This window comes from Melopsittacus undulatus, chromosome 6, assembly GCF_012275295.1.
Source record: "Melopsittacus undulatus isolate bMelUnd1 chromosome 6, bMelUnd1.mat.Z, whole genome shotgun sequence".
Lineage (NCBI taxonomy): Eukaryota > Metazoa > Chordata > Aves > Psittaciformes > Psittaculidae > Melopsittacus > Melopsittacus undulatus.
Genome location: NC_047532.1, coordinates 68,808,653 through 68,827,827, shown reverse-complemented (window position 1 = coordinate 68,827,827; position 19,175 = coordinate 68,808,653). Strand labels below are relative to the sequence as shown.

The following is a 19,175-nucleotide window of genomic DNA, read 5'->3' as shown; positions in this document are numbered from 1 at the left end:
GAGGAAAATTATCTGGGAGCAGATCATCAGAAATCACATATATTGACGGCTGGTGCTTTATCCTCTCTACCCTGAACATCAGAAAATGAAGGAATGTAACAGGTCATTTTTCAGTTTCACAACATGCGACATGGTGAGCTGCACATTAAAACTTTCTGATGTAAAATATCATCCAGTGGATGGCATCATGCCCAGGCAGGGAAGTGACTGTAAGTCAAGTGAATAAACAGCACCTTGACCCTGTCTGGTTCAGAAGCTATCAAAAGAGTATCACATTTCTCACTGTAGTCAGCTGATAACTTAATCCAACAGAGGGTGGACTTTTGGAAGAGGAAGACCAAAGCTGTTCCATCTGAAGAGATATTGCAAGTACAAGAGGGACCATTTGAGTCTACAAGGTTGAATCTAATTAATTTGCCCAAAAATTAGAAAACAATTTCTTCTTGTCTGAAAGCAGGAAGGAGAAGAATAGCTTCTTCCCACATCCAAATACCCCACATGGAAGATGGGCCCTTGACTGGGCCTTCCTGTGGGTAGTAGTCCAGTTAAAGACTACCTTTTAAAAGCATTCAAGAACAGGATGAGAACAGTTCTTATCCTGCTTTTGATCTGATGTGGATCTGGATTTTTGTCCTTGATCAATAAGAATTGCGTTTAGCTCCTTTTCTAGAGTTTCCTACTGCCTAGTTGAAAACTTGTCAGGAAATCAGGGGAAGGACTCAGAACAGGTCCAACTGGTTTGCTCTCTTGTTTTCCACTGGGATAAGCAAACTAACATTCACCTGATACAATCTTGCAACTCATGGTGATAGGCTGGAAGGATTTTCCTGGTGACTCTGCAGGGCTCGGACTCTGACCTTGAGGCACTATTTTACAGCTAGCTGCAATGGGTTGAAAGGCTGAATTTCCATGAGAGCCAAAGGCAACTTTCTGTGTGGCTAACTTGGTGGGAGTCCGTTCTATTGCAGATGGCAGGGAATAAAACGTGGCATGTCTTTCAGTTTCAGCATTCCCGGGGAATCCTGATTAAAACAGGGAAAAGAAGAGAAATAGTTCTTAGGCTGAGGCATCTAATTCCTTACCGTGCTTCTCTACACAAACAAAACCCAGGTAAAACAAACACACTCTTGAAGGAAGGAAAAGAAATTGGTGGGCAGCACTGAATGGGAAGAAAACAGGGTAGAGAGTTCCTCCCATGCAAGCGTTTTTTTGTCTCTGAGCAGAAGATGCTGTTCAGCTGTGCTGGTGACCAGCTGCTTCTCACACATTTTCTTGGAATGACCCATTGACCAAAAGCTGCTGGTAGTTTCATGAATCCTCAGGGCTCCACAGGAGTAAGGCTGGATCTCCTTCACAGAGAATCTCACAGTGTGGTTTTTGGAGTAAGGGCACAAGAAGACCTCCTACTGCCTTTGACCTGGGTTAAAGAATCCACCTTATCTGATGTACGAGGGCATCCATTAACCTGTTGTTGATGAGAGAAGCCACTGCCTGTCAGCGTAAGAAAGAGGCAGGTTTATTTCCCTCCTGTTGGCTGTAGCATTGCTCGTCTATAAGTGCTGTGTATCTTCCTGTATAAATAAAAAGCCTGTGCATTTAAAATTTGGTTGCATTTCTCCTTCTTTGACCACAAAACCCACTGCATTCACACAGTGGACATTCCTCCTGCTGAGCCAGAACACTGCCAGTGGCATCACGGCACCTACCAGAAAGTGCACCATGCTGGACACCAGCTTAAAGCCAATCTTTGAACGCAGGATAAATCAAGAAAGGCAGACCATGTTGCTAGCACCCGTATTTTGAAACATACAGCTGCTTTTTCCAGCCAGTTTCTCACACAAACCATAAAAGACACCCTTGTTCCTCAGCCCAGTTAAGCAAGGTCTGTCATGTAATCTTGACACTCTCTATTTCAGAAAATGAAGCCAAACTCTTAACAGATGCACAGCTTTTCCTAATTCACACAAACTAAAGATCAGAACAGTGTGCCCATGGGCCAGCACCAGCCTGCTTCACACAATTCCAATGATCTTAAAGCACCAACTGCTGTCCCACTGCAACAGGTGCTGCATGTCTTGATCTTACAGGGGCAGGTGAGAATGAGACCATGACTGGCACAGATGCCATCCCTCATACAACTATACACATCTTTTTCACTCTCTGTTTTCAGCACCAGAGTTATGTAGTACTTTTTGTTCCCCCACAATCAGTTCATGTTAGGCACCAACGTATATATCTGATCACATCATTAGACCAATTACTTAAATGTATATACAGGCCCAAAAATATTAAGAAAACTAAAAATACCCTCTGAAACCAGTCTGCCAAGAATAAAGCTACAAGTGCTATTCAACAACTTTTTTTATCAACTACATCTGCTGCATAAAGGTCCATCTTCACTATGTTTAGCAAAACAGCCTACTCAACAAACTCCATGTTAAAAACAAACAAAACCACTCCCCTCAAATCAAACAAAACCCAAATAAACCATAACTATTTCTGAATCACTTTTCAGAGTACACTGAAAAAATCGTCATCTAGGGTGAGCAAGGAGCAAGTAGCACTGGCAACCTTGAAGGCACAAAGCAATTAAGAGGAGGTATCCAGAACAGCTGAAATTCCAAGAACTCAAATTTCACTAACACCCAATTGTTTTACCTTTGTCCACTGAAGCATCTGGACTGGAGTCTCGCAACTGTTTAATTGGTGAAGAAGCTTTGACTGGTGCTGGGATGCTCAGTGGCAGGGGTAAAGATGTAGGAACATCAGAAAGGTCAGACTCTGAAGACTGGGAGAAGAGATACTCCTCACCAAGGGAATGCCTATGTAGCTCCACATCCACTACCTTCCACAAACAGGAGAAAGCACATTACTATTTGGTAGCTATGTAAAGATAGAAAAAGTGAGAACAACTATGCCTTTTTATTTTAAGTCTAGAAACTTCTCCTCCCCCACCTCTGTATAACGTTTCCATTCATTTCAAGGACAATTCCCAGAGGTCCAGCAGCACTTGATTCAAGACAAAAATCTTGCAACATTTAACCCTCACAGTAAAATAGCACATCTCTCAGTCCATGGGGAAATCTGAATAGTGAACACTGAAAGGAATACAGAACCCAGCTCCAAGCATATCACTAAGGAAAGTGCTGCATACCCCCTTAGGGACAGGCACAAAACTGCAGCTTGCCTTTTTTGATAAGGCCTTGAGAAACATACATTATCTACTCTTCAGAAGTGCTCTTTAATAACAGCAGACATCTCACATTAATTCTCCACAGACTGAAAAGCTGAAGTAATGCAATTTCACCATAAAAATTTCTATTCACTACAGTACAACACAGGCAAAATAACACTAACAATCCTTCAGGGATACAACGGACTATGAGTTATTAATTATATATTTTAACTTTTAAGAGTTCATTTTCCATGAAGATACTGAATCCTGACAGATGCAGAAACTTAAAAGTACTTAATATACTGCAAAATTTCAGCAGGATAGCTAGGTGATCCCTTTAACTTAAATTCTTTATGTATGAGATCTGCAACACATCAGAATGCAAATCAAGACATTTAATACCTCAAGATCCACAAAAATGAAAATTTTAACTGCAGGACAGGTTAGCTTGTGTAGGAAAGAGCTAGAAACGGTCTCCCCTTAACTAGAACGGGGAAAAAATGACTGTTGTCATGAATACTGACAAGGTGTCACAATAATTTCATCTAACAAGAGAGCAAAATATACATTCTACAAATTGTGAAATCAGATGGGTCTGACTCTGTGCTAAGTCCCATGTATCTTTTCCTTTTTAAACATCTTTAAGGAATCAAAATACAACACCCGTTGCACGATCTGTTGACTCACCGTTTCTGCACCGAGTGTCTGCAGGCCTGTGTACGTCCTGTCCAACTGGATAAAACAATACATTTATGTTGATCTGGGCAAAGCAATATATTAGCTAGAATTTACAATACTAGTTTCAACCCCTTTCAAATATGTAAGTTGAGCAGCAGTACATCAAATTTTTTGAGGCCACAGGGTCTGAAATCTGCACTGCTTTGTTAAGTACCCTCTCTTCTGCAAAAAAGTCAACCCAAAGCCCATGCTAAAGTACAAAGGAGCAAAAAGCTGAAAGTAATGAGAATGCTGGGGAAATATTACTGCAGTCTAAGAGGAGTTTTAGAGGAGTATCCTTTTTTATTCCTGATGTCAATATAAGGAAAACTGACCAGCACAAAGGCTATGCTTACACTGTAATTTTTGACTAATTAACCGGTCATACTGAGCATCAGCAGAAAATCCCAGAGGCATCTAATAACATACCTCAAAGAGGCTGCCAGCCACAGAGGAGGGCTCAGCTCACTCCTATCACCTCACAGCAGCCACGGGATCAGTATGCAAACAGCAAAGATTTGCAAATTTGAGTTATTGTGTGCCACAGGCTATGTCAGTTTTCTTCTGTAAGCTGGGTTTCCTTGGCTGCACAGCATCCATCACACTGTTACCAATTTCTTCCCAAGTTATATCTCTCTAAATATAATTTACTCATAATCTGCATGAAATGTCCCCAAGTGCCAGGGGAACATTTCCAACCTTTTCTACTGTCTGTGTTTGGGGTTGCAATGAGGTATCTGTATTAGCATGAAAATCATTCATGCAGTCAGGGTTTAAGTAATGCAACTAATCAGGCTGCTCAGAGAAACAGGAAACTAAACCAGCTCAGGATTTAATTCCACTAACACTAGGGGCTACTAATTAAAAGGAAAACAACAGCAATGGCCTAGTTTTCCAGGACTGCTGCATAGTGTAAATCCTATTGAGTGCTGCAGGACAGGTGAATGAGTTGAAAAAGGAGGCTCTCTTCAAAAGGGACAAAGAACTAACAGGAAATCTCAGCCTCTCTCTGTCCACTCCGACAATAGAGATAATCTCTAGGCAATACATGTAAGTGTTGAAGGAATAAAACAGATACAGCAATCACTCTACCAACAGAGAGACAGCTCTGCAGTACCCTGTCAAGCTAAAGCCAGTGAAAGGATAATAAAAATCCCACACTGTCAGGAAACAACAGGTAAATGCTTTGCTGCTCTCAGCAGAATCAGTTCCAGCTTCTGCAAAGCTAGGTTCCTTGTTTACTGCAGTGACTCAAATATAGCCAAGGTAAGAGGCTTCCATGGATCTTTTTTGATTCTCCAGCTCTATTACTCATGTGCAAATAACAAGCAAGACATACACATAACAGAGAAGCAGAAGCACATACACAAACAGAGCCTCTTAGAGATTATGCACGAGAACTCATTTAACTGCCTTTCACTCAAATATTTTGTTCAAATACCTTCAAATTGTGTATTATATCAATCCTCTTGTTCTGGTTATCCTTGAAGTGTATCTGGACTCTCACAGGAAATTCTCCCCAGCCTCTCCTGGTCAGGTGAAACGGAGGTTCTCTAAAAACAAAATGGTGATTCACATTTTGGATGTAGAAGTGGCATAGCTTTTACCTACCTCCTTTTCAGAAAGCCAAAGACTGCTCTTCTAGATGACAACTAAAGCCATCTTCAGGTCTGTTATTTACTACAGAGAATGCAATTACAGAAATGAGGATTTTATGGCTTTGGACAGCTGAAAACGCACTTTTATTCTGCACAAAGGAACAGGGAAAAAACGATAAAGCACTGTTGGATGAGGGAACACAGAAGATAAGCATCTTTAAAGCAGAGAAGTCTGGGTAATGCCAAATGAAAAGAAAAAATAAAAATACTTGCTTAAAAAACCCCAAAGCAGCTCTCCGGACACAGCTGCAAGTTGAGTTTTAATGTAGCATTCTGCCATCACTTTCTGCTATTCCCTCTCTAGTAGCAAGAAGGCACATGCTTCATATAAGGCTAAGTGAACAACATACAGGCAATAAGAAAATGCTAACTCAATCACTTTCATTCTCTATGCTGGAAAAAACAGATGTTTTTATTTATAATATTTACTATTACTCTGTTTGTATTTCAGCCTGTTGCTATTGTAAATCCCAAATGTAGTTTTGCAACAGAACAAAACATAAGAGGTTTAAAGGCTATTTTTACTCCGGAACATTTATGTTCACTACAATGACTGGGACTACGCAACAAGAAAACAATTAACCAGACAGGATTAAAACAGAAGACAAAAAGCACTGACATCAGATACCAGAAACCAAGAAAGGCACAAAAAGACAGCAGTCAAGTGTAATTTAGTATGTGATACAAGAAATATAAAGGGATTTTGGTTTTTGTCCTGCTCAGGGTTGCCTGCTCAGAAACATTACTGAGCAATACCTACATTGCTTATCTCAGAGAAGTCTTTCTGAAGCTGCCATTCATTGGTTTAATTTTGCCAGAATTAAGCTGCTATCCTGTACCTAGGCAGTCTCCCCACCCTCCTGCAGGAGGCAGCTGACGTTCCACTGTCTTGTCCAAAAGAGCAAGACTGGCAGGACATTTGCCTGCAGCAGTCAACAGAGAACTGAGCCCACTCATCTCAGAGTCACAGCTTTGAATACAGGTTTGGGAGGGGACAAAGAAGCTGCTGTTTCTGCAGCACCAGCACCATTACACTGACAGGAAACTCCTTGAAGCATGAAGCCAATGCCACTGATGTAACTACAATGGAGAAATATTTGGGAGACGGATACAACTTCTTGCCCAACCTCACATCTATCATGAAAACTATGGGCAAAACAGTGTTCTGAGACTCCTCTTTCTTTTCCACACTGGAATGGATGGGAGGTAGAAAACATCCCTTCTAGCAACAGAAGGCTAACCTGCGCAAGAGACAGTGTAACACATACAGGAGATGCACAAACTGGCATGAATAACATGAAATGCAACTAATGAATGCTTTTTCTAAGTAGGAAATGAAAAAAACCTTGATACATTTGCTACATAAAATCTAATTTATTTTTTGTAGTAAATCAAGCCAAGCAACATGTTAAAGACAGACATGGAATATTAAACCAGGAAAAGAAGCTGCTAACTTAGTAAGAAACCTGTCATTGTAAGCCTGGCAAGCACAAAGACTGGAATAGTGACTGCAATTATTCCTTATTACCTCACTTCTACCAGATCATTTGGCTTGTAACTGGGATGCAGAAAGAACCAAACTTTCTTGACAAAATGATTTATGCTGGGTTCTCTCCGAGAGCCTCGGACATACACCATCCATTTATGGGTTGACTGATCGTTTTCTTCTCTCTTGTCAGGGGGAATGTACCTGACAAAGAAATTAAAAAACAAACACAAGATAAAAATCCCAAATAGATGAATACCATGAAAAGTATCTGGGGAAAGATAGGCAAAAAAAATGGGGATGGTAAAACTCCAACGTAAACCATGCCCCCTGTACAGTTCTGCTTATTACTCCTTGACAATTCATCTGGAAACAAACAAAGGTTCCACAATCTTCTGCGTGCTTCTAACAAATTTCCTCTATTTTAGTGCACAACTGCCATATGAAATTTAGCTCCTAATTAGGTACACTTAATAAATATTAACATTCTACCACTGCCATATCTCCTTCCCCATCTTATTCTAAGATAGTAGGAAGGAAAAAAGGCGTCAAAACATATCACCAGCAACTCTGCTATCATAAACATAAGAGTAAGAACTCTTCCTATCAATTTTTAAGAAACTCCACAGTCAGTACTTGGTTCTGGGGCTAGGCTTCAGTAGATTTTCTAGATGCAATTCTAACACATAAGTTTCATCATGAAATGTTTGCTACTTTCTATGTAAGAGGAAAAGACTGATTTGAGTAGTATAAACAAAACCTATACGAATTAAATTCTTCAGGTTATGCTGGACTTTCACAATTCTCCTCATTCTGGTGGTCTGGTGTTAGGTATTTTTGTTGTTTAAAAAGCACATTGTCCCTGACACACTGAATTACCCATCAGGACAACTTGTTTTTCAAGTCTTCACAGAAAAACTTGGGATTTCCAACTGGTCAGAAAAGGCTGTAACACTCACCTTCAGAGGAACAGATCTTTAAACCTCCATATATATTTATACACACACTATCTATCCATATATAAAGAAAACAACTACTAAAACATCAGTTCCTGCCACAAAAAACTTCATGCACACACTCCAAGAGGGCAGCCTTGGGCCCAGTGATTACTCAAGGGCAATAAATACTTCATACATGACAGCCTAGCAATTTTGTCTCCTAATTTTAACCTCCTTTCCCATTCAATCCTGAAATAAAGGACCATCCCTTAGACTCTGGATACTAACTTGGAAACGTTGCCAACCACAATGGTTTTCTTCACATAAAGCCGTGAAGTTTCATCATTTGACAGTCCAGCATTTCGTTGTCCTGGTTTTTGAGAGCTTGAAACACCTGAACTGTCCTGAGGGTAGGGGAAGAAAAAAACAGACAAACAAAAAACCAAGCATTCTTCTTAAACATCACTTTGTCTGGCACTAGAAAACTAAAGGGGCGGTAAAAGAAAAAGTAAACCTGCACAGTTAAATGAGTTCAACAACGAGTCATCCCTAAACATACTTAAATTGCTATCTAGGCACATTTAAGCAACTCAGGCACACAACAATGATATACTACCTAGCCAAGTGTATGATGCATGGCTTAGCTGAGCATACGTCATGCAACATACAATGGATCTGAGCCATTTCAGCTTGGGTTTCAAAAGCACTGACACTGCCTTACCTGAAAAAAATCAACCACTGCTAGAATGGCAGCTCGAGTGGCATCACATTGGTGGTCATTAATCAGAAACAAAGCTACATCTCCACTTAGTAGCTTCTGAAAATCTGCATCTTTCTCGTTTCCAGCCTCTGCTGCTTTGAGGGACTCCAGCACTGCTTTACAGTGAAGAACCAAGGCTGGGCTTGAGGCAAGAGCTCAGCTCCAACTTAAGAGGGAGAGCAATTAGCCACAGCATACCACTGACATCTATATCATCCTCTGCAATACTTGGCCATAACAAATCCAGCAAATTTTTAACAGAAACTCAGCCATCAAGCAGTGGCCAAGACTCCTCACAAAATGATGACATGACCATTCACAGTGCCAATGCAGGCTGCATTGTCATATGCACAGGAATGAGAGGCTTTGCTATGACTGTCGGATAAAGCCACTGTCCAGAGAGTAAGGGACTTCCATCCTTTCATTATCAACAGAGTTGGTGCTGCAGCTTCCTGAAGTGTAATCCACTGAGCACTCATCAGATGAGGGTCAGTGTGGGGAGCAGTGGATTCTCTAGGAACCACTGAACCTCCTCTTTTAAATCAGTGATGCCCCCAACCGGAGCAAGCAGCCACACAAGCCTGAGATGACTTCTGCTCCTCTTCACTCTCTTAGTCACCTCTGGGGCAAGGGCTGTATTAGTTGAAGATGTACCAACACGCTACACCCAAGCAATACAACTGCTCCATCAAAGTCCCCAGTGCAGAAACAAAGTTATATTGGTCTGGTGGCTTATGATACAGGTGGGTCCACATTACATATTGTTTATCTGCCTTCTGCTGCAGACCACAGGCAGGATTTCAGTAAACTGCAGCTCCTTTTGTGAAAGGTGTCATGCTGTTCAAGAGAGGTAGAATTACTGATCTTTCTGCAGTTGCAGAATGCAGTCACAGGCAATGAGATATACCAATCCCTGGTTTGGGTTGGAGGCTGTACTCCTCTAGCAGGCCTGACAGCTTAAAGGAACTGAAAGAAAACTGAAGAATTTAGTCTGACCTACAAAGGCACATTTCACCTGCAGCCAGTGAGAGAGCCTCCTCAGTGCAGCTAACTGCAGCCAACAGGTAAAGAAAGCATTTCTGTAGCTGCACAGCATGCCATAAAGGAAATGGAGCCAAGCCAGAAATAACCCAGAAAAAAAGTATAGGGGTACAATGAAAGAAGGTACTTTTAACCTGGGTGAGTGTGGTTCAGTTTAAGCAAACAGTGAAATTAGCACAACAGCAAGTAGCACCACCAAGACAAAAACAACTCAAACTACACACCCAGGCTATACTAGCTCATGCTCCCAAGAGCTAATCCACTGCTGTCTCTGTGTTTTCACCACAGGCTGCTGAGGAGGACAAACCCCAAACTCCTGTGGTTCAACCACTCTAACCAATGCAGTCCCCATGGGCACTCACAGTCAGGCAGAAGCATTACTTCTTAACAACACTGCTGGGAATGACATATCTTGCTCTTCTCTCCCTTCCTGACCTGACTTCCATCTGCACAGCAAACCCCTTTGCTCAACCTATGAAACACCTTCTTCTCCAGAGGCTACCAACAAAGACAGCAGCAGACAGCTGTGCTAACACAAACACTATCACTGCTGCCTAGCTAGCCCCTCTGTTGGGCAAAACTGAGTTAAGTTAACCAAGTTGCATAGAGTTCAGTTAGCCTTACAGCAAAGCCAGGCTGAGACACTGGGAGCAAGCAGTTGGAGAGGGTAAGAAACAGATCTTCAGCAAGGTAGGTGAAAACATGAAGAACTCCTGGTGCCAGCACTGAGTCCAGACAGAGCACACACCTCCAACAACTTGACCACCACTTGAGTTTTACTTTACCCGGCCAGTATTTCTGCTCTGTCTCTGGTCCAGGCTGTTTGTCAGCCGCTCGTCTGCATCCAAGTTGCCATTGTCTTTGTCCAGGAGAAAGTCATTGTGCTGAGAGAGCGAGTCGCTCTCGGAGTGGTTGGCAGATGGAGTGTCTGAGCCCTGGTTAGCTGGAGATGATGATCTAGAGGGTGATTCCAAGAATTTCTTGATTGAAGGGTGATTAAGAATTGTTGCATCACATGACCTGGTCCCCTGCAACAAAGAGGTCAGGCAAATCCAGTCACTATTTACCTGCAGCCCAGACAAAAACTGTGCAAGAAAAGTCAATGTATGAAGAAAGTGCAAATATTTAATCAGCTGCCCCAGGGTAAAAACACATGCTGCAGAAGATAAAAGCTTAAATTAGTTCTACAAAAACATCACCACTAATTGAATCTGTTTCTTTACACCTTTTGATTTCAGAAACCCACCTGGCTTTGGAAAGGAGGACTGCAGCCTACTCAAATACCTATTCAAAGTCCCTTTGAAAATAACATCTTCTTTCCTCTGTAGATACCCAAGGTCTTTTACTATACACAGAAAGGCCACAAATGCATCAAGCTCTTCAGTTTTGATACTCACTGGCAGCCCTGTCAATGCCTATGAGGCAAGCTACACATTAGCTCCCTGTCTGTTCCCAAAGCTTAATGGAGGATAAAGAATAATGTGCACAGGCATGCTTGCAAATTTTCCTCAAAATGGACATCTCAGAGCTAATCTTAGATTCTCCTAAACCTGCAAAAGGGTGGATAGGGTGTGGAAGTGTTTAAATTTCTTTGGGATTTTTTTTTTCCCATGACTGTGACAAAGCCCTCACCTCATCTTTTTTTTTTCCCCTCCTGCATTTGCCTTTAACCTCAGAAGTAGCAAGGAAAACACCGGTAACTCAAAGCAAGTGTTCTTTGTCCACTTCTCCTCCCAGACACCTTGGTTTGATGATGAATCAAGTCAGCAGAAACACCTCTGTCAGCAGCACAGTTCTGAAAGACAGGCTCGCTCCAGCTCCCGAAGCCACAGACTCCCACTGGAGTTGCACTGACATTTTTCCTGTGCGCAGTACCAGCTGAAAGAGGCTTTCTTCTTCCCTGCCCAAAGCACCCAGGTCAGCCAGGTTGGCACAATGATTCATGGGGACAGGGCACATCACAAAGAAAAACAAATGAAGAAATTGATTTGGGATATTTTTGTTTGTTTGCTTTTTTTCCTTCCCAGGGTTATCTTTAATCTGTGTAAATTCCCTGTTCTAAAAATCTGCCAACATGATAGAGGGGGTGGCATGGGGGACAGACACCAGCACTACTACTGGAGCTGCAGAACTGCTCCTAAGAGATGGTAGCAGGAGTGGAGTTAAACACTGTCCCAGTTGGACTTTGACAGTTCATTTGAGAGCTCTCTTTACGATTGTCCATTAGGCACCTGAGCAAAGCAACTGCCAACTCTCAATTACACACTTAAAGTTATATCTATATATCCAACAGCAGGGACATACACACAATATGACACAAAAAACCCACACAAAAAAACCTAAAGCACCAAGAACCTTCTTCTTTTTTTTACCTCTAGTCAAGTAAAGCCACCAGCCCTTTGTCCGCTAATTTGTGGGAAAATGTAATGAACTGTAATCATACAGAATCATAAGCCTTAAAATCCAGCAGCACTGCATTGAAGAACTATTTATGCTTATGAGAACAGGTTAGGTATTTGCAAATCGTCCTCCCAGAAGTTCTGAATTGGACTACAAAGACTCCCTGTTAACCACACATTAAAAATAGACAACAAAGAAAATTGAAACCAGTAATGATTTCAAAAGAGAACTGATGTAGCCTACATGCAAATTAGAGAAAATTAAAAATGCAATCAAAGATACAGCTACACTAACCATAAGCTCATAAAAACTACAGGAAAACTAAACAAAGGAAGGATGCACCAGGAAGTTTTGTGAATACTTTGAAAAAATTACAAAAGTTGTTATTTCTGGCAAGTGTGAAAATCAGCAAGGATAAAACCAAACAGCCTGCATGGCAGAACAAGTAAAGAACAGGGACAGCACAGCTCCTCCTGACACATGATGACATTGAAAAAAAGACACTTTCCAAGATCACAACCTAGATGACATTCTTCAGTGGCCTACACAAAAATTAAGGAGGAAGAAAGATCTCCAAGCCTCCCAGTACTACCATAACATTTTCAACTTCAGTCGCTCGACTCAAGTTTGATGAGAGTAAAACAAGCTGGACCTTTTTGGTCCTGCGCCATTCCAAGTCTTCTGGAAATCACAACAGGAAAACCAGGAGTCGTAGTGTAAGCCACTGCTTGGAAGAGAAGTTCCCATGGGAACAGAGTAAAATTCGGGTTTGCAGCACCCAGCTTCCAAAAATCAGCTCAGGTCTTTACTGGAAATAAGATCAACCCCTAACTTGAGAAGATAACTGAATACTGACCCTGGCAGTGAACTACATGTCAATGGGGAGCCTGCATGAGTTATGAAAACCCTGTAACCACCAGCCCATTAGGGGCAGAGCGCTCAGAACTGGGGTTTAACAAATAGGGTTTGGTTGGTTTTCTTTTTAAAGCAGGGTATTTCAGAAACCAGAACCAAGGGCTGTTCAAGGACTTCTCAACTGCTCCTTGCCAAGTACGCAAGGCCCAGCTAGTAATGCACAGGTCTTCTTTCCCACTGCCACCCCATTTGCAGTTTGTATTCCCACCACTTCAGAAATCAACATCTCAAAAATCACACATCAGCTGAATAGCCAGTGAACTACAACTACTCCTTTGCAAACACCCCCTAAAGTCTTATTATTTCCAAAGTAATTTTTACCTCTCCAGCTTTAAGGAGACCAGCTGATGCGTAATAGTTAGCCACAATACAGGCACGCAGCTTATCCATCATCCTTCTTGCTTCAATCAGGCGCTACAAAAAGAAGAGGTAACAACAAATGGTAACAGATAACCAATGAAGCAATCTTCCCCACACAAACCCTGTTACACAAGGATCATATGGATTTTTAAGAATAAAACTTTTATACCTGATCTATAACTTCAATTTCGTGTTCTTTACTCTTCATTTCAACAGCAAACTGTTCTTTTATAATTGTCTCAATCTTCTGCACAGCAACATCTCTAGCTGTACAAGGCCACACATGGAAACAAAGAAAAAGGAAGTATTTGAATTCCTATTTGTGAGGCTATATTTGAAAACATAAAGATCAAAAATTGTTTTGGAATGAGGAGTGAAGTGATAATAACACACACAAAAAAAAGGAAGGATCATTTTTCTGCAGAAGTTATTTGTCTTAACAAAAAACACGTGTATCTTTAAAAGCTGGCTTATGTGGAAAGTTATTTTTTTCTTTTTAGAGCTGAGATGATAAATAACAGAAGATGGGAAGAACAAGACCAGTCTGTTTACTTCTGTCTCAGTAAAGCTGTAAAAAGTAAAAGGAAAACTCAAGTGTGCTATGGCAAAATGCAGTTACCACTGTGGTTGCGCAGGAGTACGCTGGAACACCATGTACATTCTTCTGCTCTCTCTTGCCTGATTCACATCCAGGAAATCAATACCACATATTGCAGCAATAATAGGGCCAACTAATACTTTATATATTCAATGTGGTGCAGCCTTCTCTGGAGTACCTACAAGCCTTTTATTACCCACAACGGAAACTACATTATCGAAAGCTGGTGTACCTCTTACAAAATCCAGCACAGCAGTCAAAAATTGTTAGACTTTCAGCAGGAGATTATTGACTTTGGTGGAAAGCATGTAGTTTAGTATTGCAAACTGTGTGAATACCTTATGGCAAACCAGCTGCTAAGGAAATTGGCATCTTCTTGTGTTTTTCTACAATGTGTATAAACATAAGAACAATTTTTTTTGGTCTACACCTACAGCAGACTTTAATATTGCCCTTCCTTTAAGTCACCTCCATTATATCAAGCAGGTTCAAACATCTGTTTTTATAAAGTTCTAAGCAAGAACTTCAAAAAGCAGTAACTGCACTTCTAAAAGAAAGCCTGGAAAAGGTTCTCCAGCCTGTGGCCAAAGTAGAGTCACCTCAATGCAAAGCAGATCACAGAAACAGCCTGGCTTCCTCTGAAAAAATGTCACGTCGTTTCTACGTGGAACAGAAGGCAACAGCACCTAGACTCTGTTTTGAACTTCAGAATAAGCATTTGTTTTACTAAAGGGTACATATGTGTTTGAAGAGGTTTTTAATATCCCAAGAGAAATAATAAAGAAATCAAAAGCAAGTCAAAACTTTGCTGGTATGTTCCAGCTAGCATACATGATTTTACTGTCTAATCAGGTACCTGCAACAATGGTAAAGCAACTGATGCATCTATATGCAAGAGAGGTCTCCTAAATATTTTTACTTATTTCCAGATACCTGTATATAGATATTCTAGGGCCAGAAGTAGCTCTAAGCCTACATTAAAACAGAACTGTGTTTGAATTTGTACTAGTAATGCAAAATTAAAAACAAGGAGGGATATAATTTTCCTCCAGTAATGAACACCTTGCCTAGGAAATTCACATGTAAGACTATATTCCAAATAACCCTAAACGGATTAAGGTATGAGATGTACAGTTCAGACAAGGCCAACTACATCTCTTCCCAAGACTGATGCCATGCAACACCAGTATTATGACAATTACAGCACTTTAGTGTTTGTGGTTATATTACTGAGGCTTTTAAGAACACTTTATTTTCATATTTTTCCCAGCTTAGCATCAACCACGTACCCTAATTAAGATCACGTTAGTGAAATTTGTATACTTAAGGAATTCCTGTATTGGAGACCATCCGTAAGAGGAAGAATAGAAGCCAATTCAGAGAAATCACCTGAACAGAAAGCTTGCTCTGTTTTTGACAGTTTTCCAAGGCACGAGACTTTGCCTGCTAATTATTAAGACCTTCTGAAAAGTTGCTTCACAAAAAGTGGATTAAAAACCTGTCCGCAGTCCCTGGGACACTCCACCAGGGATGGTGGTGACTTCTGGCAGCCAGGCAGGGCAGGCAGCTGGGAGTGGTGACGCTCTTCTGCCAAAGCCAGCTCCAGCAGAGCTCCATTGTCAGGGTCCCTACACAATCCAGAAGACAGGATCTGCCCAGCAACACATTCAACCCAGAGTTCAGCCTCCTCAGACTTGTCCAGCTGTACACCACCCTCCAAAGCATCATCTATGAAGCCATCATCTGTCCCTCTCCAATCAGCAGCTCTGGCATCCTGCTCTGTTCCTGGATCATCTTCAGATCCCACAGCCAGTTTCAGTTTTCTCACCTCCCTGTTTGTCAGCTCTTCCCATCACGATCCTCTTACATAGCTATGCTATGCCAAAAATCATTACCCTACTCCCTGTCCCAAGGGCAAGAAGCTCTACTCTCATTTGTCGAGAGTTGACTGCAACCTGTCCCAGGCACCCTGCCAACAGGCTAGTTCCCAAAGCAAGCATATCAGAGCATGTCAGATGCAAACCTACTCATCCAACTACTCTCTCCACTACACTTCTTTATCCACCTTCCTTTCAGTCAGGTAGCTGCTGCTCTTCCTCCTCCTCCCTTGCAACTTTTAAAATCCTTTTCTTCTCCCTAACTTATCCCCTTCTACACTGCTCCATTTCATTTTATCTGCCTATTTCTGCAAACACTTGCCATCCTTAGGGGACAGGCTATCTACTGCAGGCTCGTGGACGCCCCTTCAGCCATGCTGTACTGCAACCCATATCCCCCAAAATGTAAACTGCCAATCTTTCTGGAAGCAGATTTCAATTGCAAAACATACAAAACAAATGCACAAGATGGAGCACACCTCAGAGTGGATACCTGCTGAGAAAATGCACTGATAATTACTTCAGCAAACAAGAATGAAAGTACAGGTGGGGCCCTGGAGAGCTCGTGCTCTGGCTGCTATCATGCACCAAAGCCTGCTTCCTCATGCCTTACTTACAGCTCCACTAGCAGGCAGGAATGGCTCCATGTATAACAATCACATCTTCCTTTGGCCATATAGAGGCACTACCAGCTTCCTTGCTCAGCGTCTGCCATTTGACCCCTTAGCTCCCACCCTAGTCCTTCTCTGACCTGCCCTCAACAGTATGCACCATCCACAGCATTCCTAATCCCACCGGGAAGACCCCTTCAGCTCAGAGCTCCTACCTGACTGTTCAGCTGCCTTATGGCGCTTGCTGGGATGCGTGATGGTGATGTCCTCATAGTCGGGGTCCTTCTCCACGATCACTCTCTTCATCCCAGACATGTTCTCTTCACTGAGAGGAAAAATAAAAGCATTAACTTCACTCACAGTGACCTTCTGGGCAAGCTTCAACCTCTCACCACAGGAGACACCTCCTTCCCCTGGCACTACAGGTTAACCCCATATCTCAGTACTGGTCCAGGAGCTTCAACTCCCTCACAAACAATAGGAGCTCATTGCAGCCTGTGTGTTGCAATGGCAAACTGCTGCCTGCTGCAGGAAAGGGCCCCCTGAGCCCCACTGCCAGCGTGCCCTGCACTGGGACCCTATGGGTGAACTGGAGAGAGCCGGGGTTACGTCAGCACCGCTGAGCCGGGTTTACCTCAGCACCGGGTTTACCTCAGCACCCAGCACCACTGAGCCGGGTTTACCTCAGCACCCAGCACCACTGAGCCGGGTTTACCTCAGCACCGGGTTTACCTCAGCACCCAGCACCGCTGAGCCGGGTTTACCTCAGCACCCAGCACCACTGAGCCGGGTTTACCTCAGCACCGGGTTTACCTCAGCACCCAGCACCGCTGAGCCGGGTTTACCTCAGCACCCAGCACCGCTGAGCCGGGTTTACCTCAGCACCGGGTTTACCTCAGCACCCAGCACCGCTGAGCCGGGTTTACCTCAGCACCGGGTTTACCTCAGCACCCAGCACCGCTGAGCCGGGTTTACCTCAGCACCGGGTTTACCTCAGCAGGGAGCCCACCAGCGCAGGCAGACGCGAGCTTCCAAGCCGGGCGGGCGAAGGCGCCCGAGCACTACCCCTTCACCAACGGGACAGGCAGGTTCAACCGCGGAGCTGTGCGGGAATGGGCAGCGCGTCCCGCAGCCCCCCTGAGGCGGGAGTCTCGGCCCCGCAGCGCGGGGTGAGGCGGAGGCCACGGCCCTAGGGGTGTCCGGTACCGGGGGTCGCTGTGGGCGGGGCAGAGCCCGCGCGGCCAGGCCCACGTGCCGCTCCCCTCCCCCCGCCCGCGCACACAAAGCCGCCGCGGCCGCGCGCTCCTCCCTCTCTCCCCCTCCCACCGCCGCCGCTCCTCACCCGCGCGCAGCCGCCCGGCCCCGCCGCCGCCGCCGCCTGCACCGGCCGCTGCCGCCCCGCTGCCCTGCAGCCGCTCAGCGCCAGCCCCCACCGCCGCGTCCCGCCGCCAGCGCCGCCGCCGCCATGAGCCAGGGCCGTGCGCCGGGCTGCCCGTCACGGCTGGGGCGGGGCCCGCGCAGGCGGACAGCGGCGGAGGGGCGGGGCGGGCCCGCAGACCGCCCCGGGGTGCGGGGTGGGGACGGCGAAGCTGCCGGCGGTCGCCTGAGGGGAGTGCGGGTGAGAGGAGCGGGGAGGGGCCTCGGTGGAGGCCGTTCGCGGTGCTCCGCGCCGCAGCCGTGCCGCTGAGGTAGCGAAGGGTTTGTGGGCAGCAGTTTGCCTTCAGCCCGAGGTCTGCGGCCCTGTGGTGTTTCCGTTTAGATACGTTGATGTATCGGTCTAATACTGACTCGCCGGGTGAAACAATTTTGTTTGAGTAAGTAATAAAAGTTAAGGAGGACATTTTAGTTCAGCGGAAGGATGGTGATTATCCATAAAAAACCACAAAATACCCCTAAGAAATTATTCAGGTGCTGGTACCAACAGCCTGCAAGTGTCACCTCGGCTGGGATGGTGGCTCCAGCCTGCCCTTGCCTTGCGCACACCAAATCCATGCAAAGGAGGTTTTGCACTGATCCCACTGAAGATAGGCCTCTAGAAAAATCTTATAGCAGCTTCTTACTCACTCTATTTCATAGAGTCTCAAATCGGAGCTGTAATTGTCCATATTGGCATCTGTATCCTGCAGTTTGTGTTTGGTTTTGGCCAGGCTGTAATACCTCTCTGAGGTGTGGCTAATGGCAAGTAGTCCCACGGTTCATACAGTGAGCTGCCAACCAGTATAAATTAAAGTCCTGCTCTTACATGTATTTGCAAACTTACTATGAAGCCACTAATTAGCAAGTGTATGCTGAATGTTCAAGGCTTAGATCTTAAAGTCTTCTTTTTGTTCCAATTTCAGGACAACTACAACAGGTTTCTGACTTCTTACCAGGCAACAAACATGAACTATGGAAAATTGATGGAGGCTCTTCCTGTATTCATATTTGTATCATGCTCATCAGAAAAAGTACGTATACAATATAGTTCAATTTTTCTTCCCTTTTCCTGTTTAATGCAAAGAGGCTGTTCATTGTTAAAATATACTGCCAGTTGACTATGTTTAAAACTTAAAATACCTTAAGGTGGGCTTCCAGCCCTCAAAACTATTTCCATTGCTTTGCAGTCTGTGGATTCCCTTTTAGGCAATATTACTTCTTTC

At 43.8% G+C, this 19,175-nt stretch overlaps 1 protein-coding gene across 5 annotated transcripts in view; it reads right to left on the bottom strand.

The window, feature by feature from the left end:
• Nucleotides 1-17,894, bottom strand: part of YEATS2 (YEATS domain containing 2) — a 49,707-nt gene extending 31,813 nt beyond the window's left edge. For 4 of the 5 annotated variants that reach the window (XR_004549677.1, XM_034063699.1, XM_034063702.1 and 1 more), the window contains exons 1-11: nucleotides 17,879-17,894; nucleotides 16,752-16,861; nucleotides 13,620-13,717; nucleotides 13,412-13,504; nucleotides 10,561-10,803; nucleotides 8,263-8,378; nucleotides 7,079-7,240; nucleotides 5,334-5,445; nucleotides 3,863-3,907; nucleotides 2,659-2,845; nucleotides 783-1,022 (exon numbers count right to left, since the gene is read on the bottom strand). Coding sequence is in view for 4 of the 5 variants with exons in the window: in XM_034063699.1 (XP_033919590.1) it covers nucleotides 783-1,022; nucleotides 2,659-2,845; nucleotides 3,863-3,907; nucleotides 5,334-5,445; nucleotides 7,079-7,240; nucleotides 8,263-8,378; nucleotides 10,561-10,803; nucleotides 13,412-13,504; nucleotides 13,620-13,717; nucleotides 16,752-16,851 (1,396 nt within the window). In the remaining variant the exon portion in view is untranslated. Of the gene's footprint in view, nucleotides 1-782; nucleotides 1,023-2,658; nucleotides 2,846-3,862; nucleotides 3,908-5,333; nucleotides 5,446-7,078; nucleotides 7,241-8,262; nucleotides 8,379-10,560; nucleotides 10,804-13,411; nucleotides 13,505-13,619; nucleotides 13,718-15,546; nucleotides 15,567-16,751; nucleotides 16,862-17,878 lie in introns of those variants that run through there. The other variant, XM_031053127.2, reaches the window with a different exon arrangement.
• Between the last annotated feature and the right edge of the window lie 1,281 nt (nucleotides 17,895-19,175).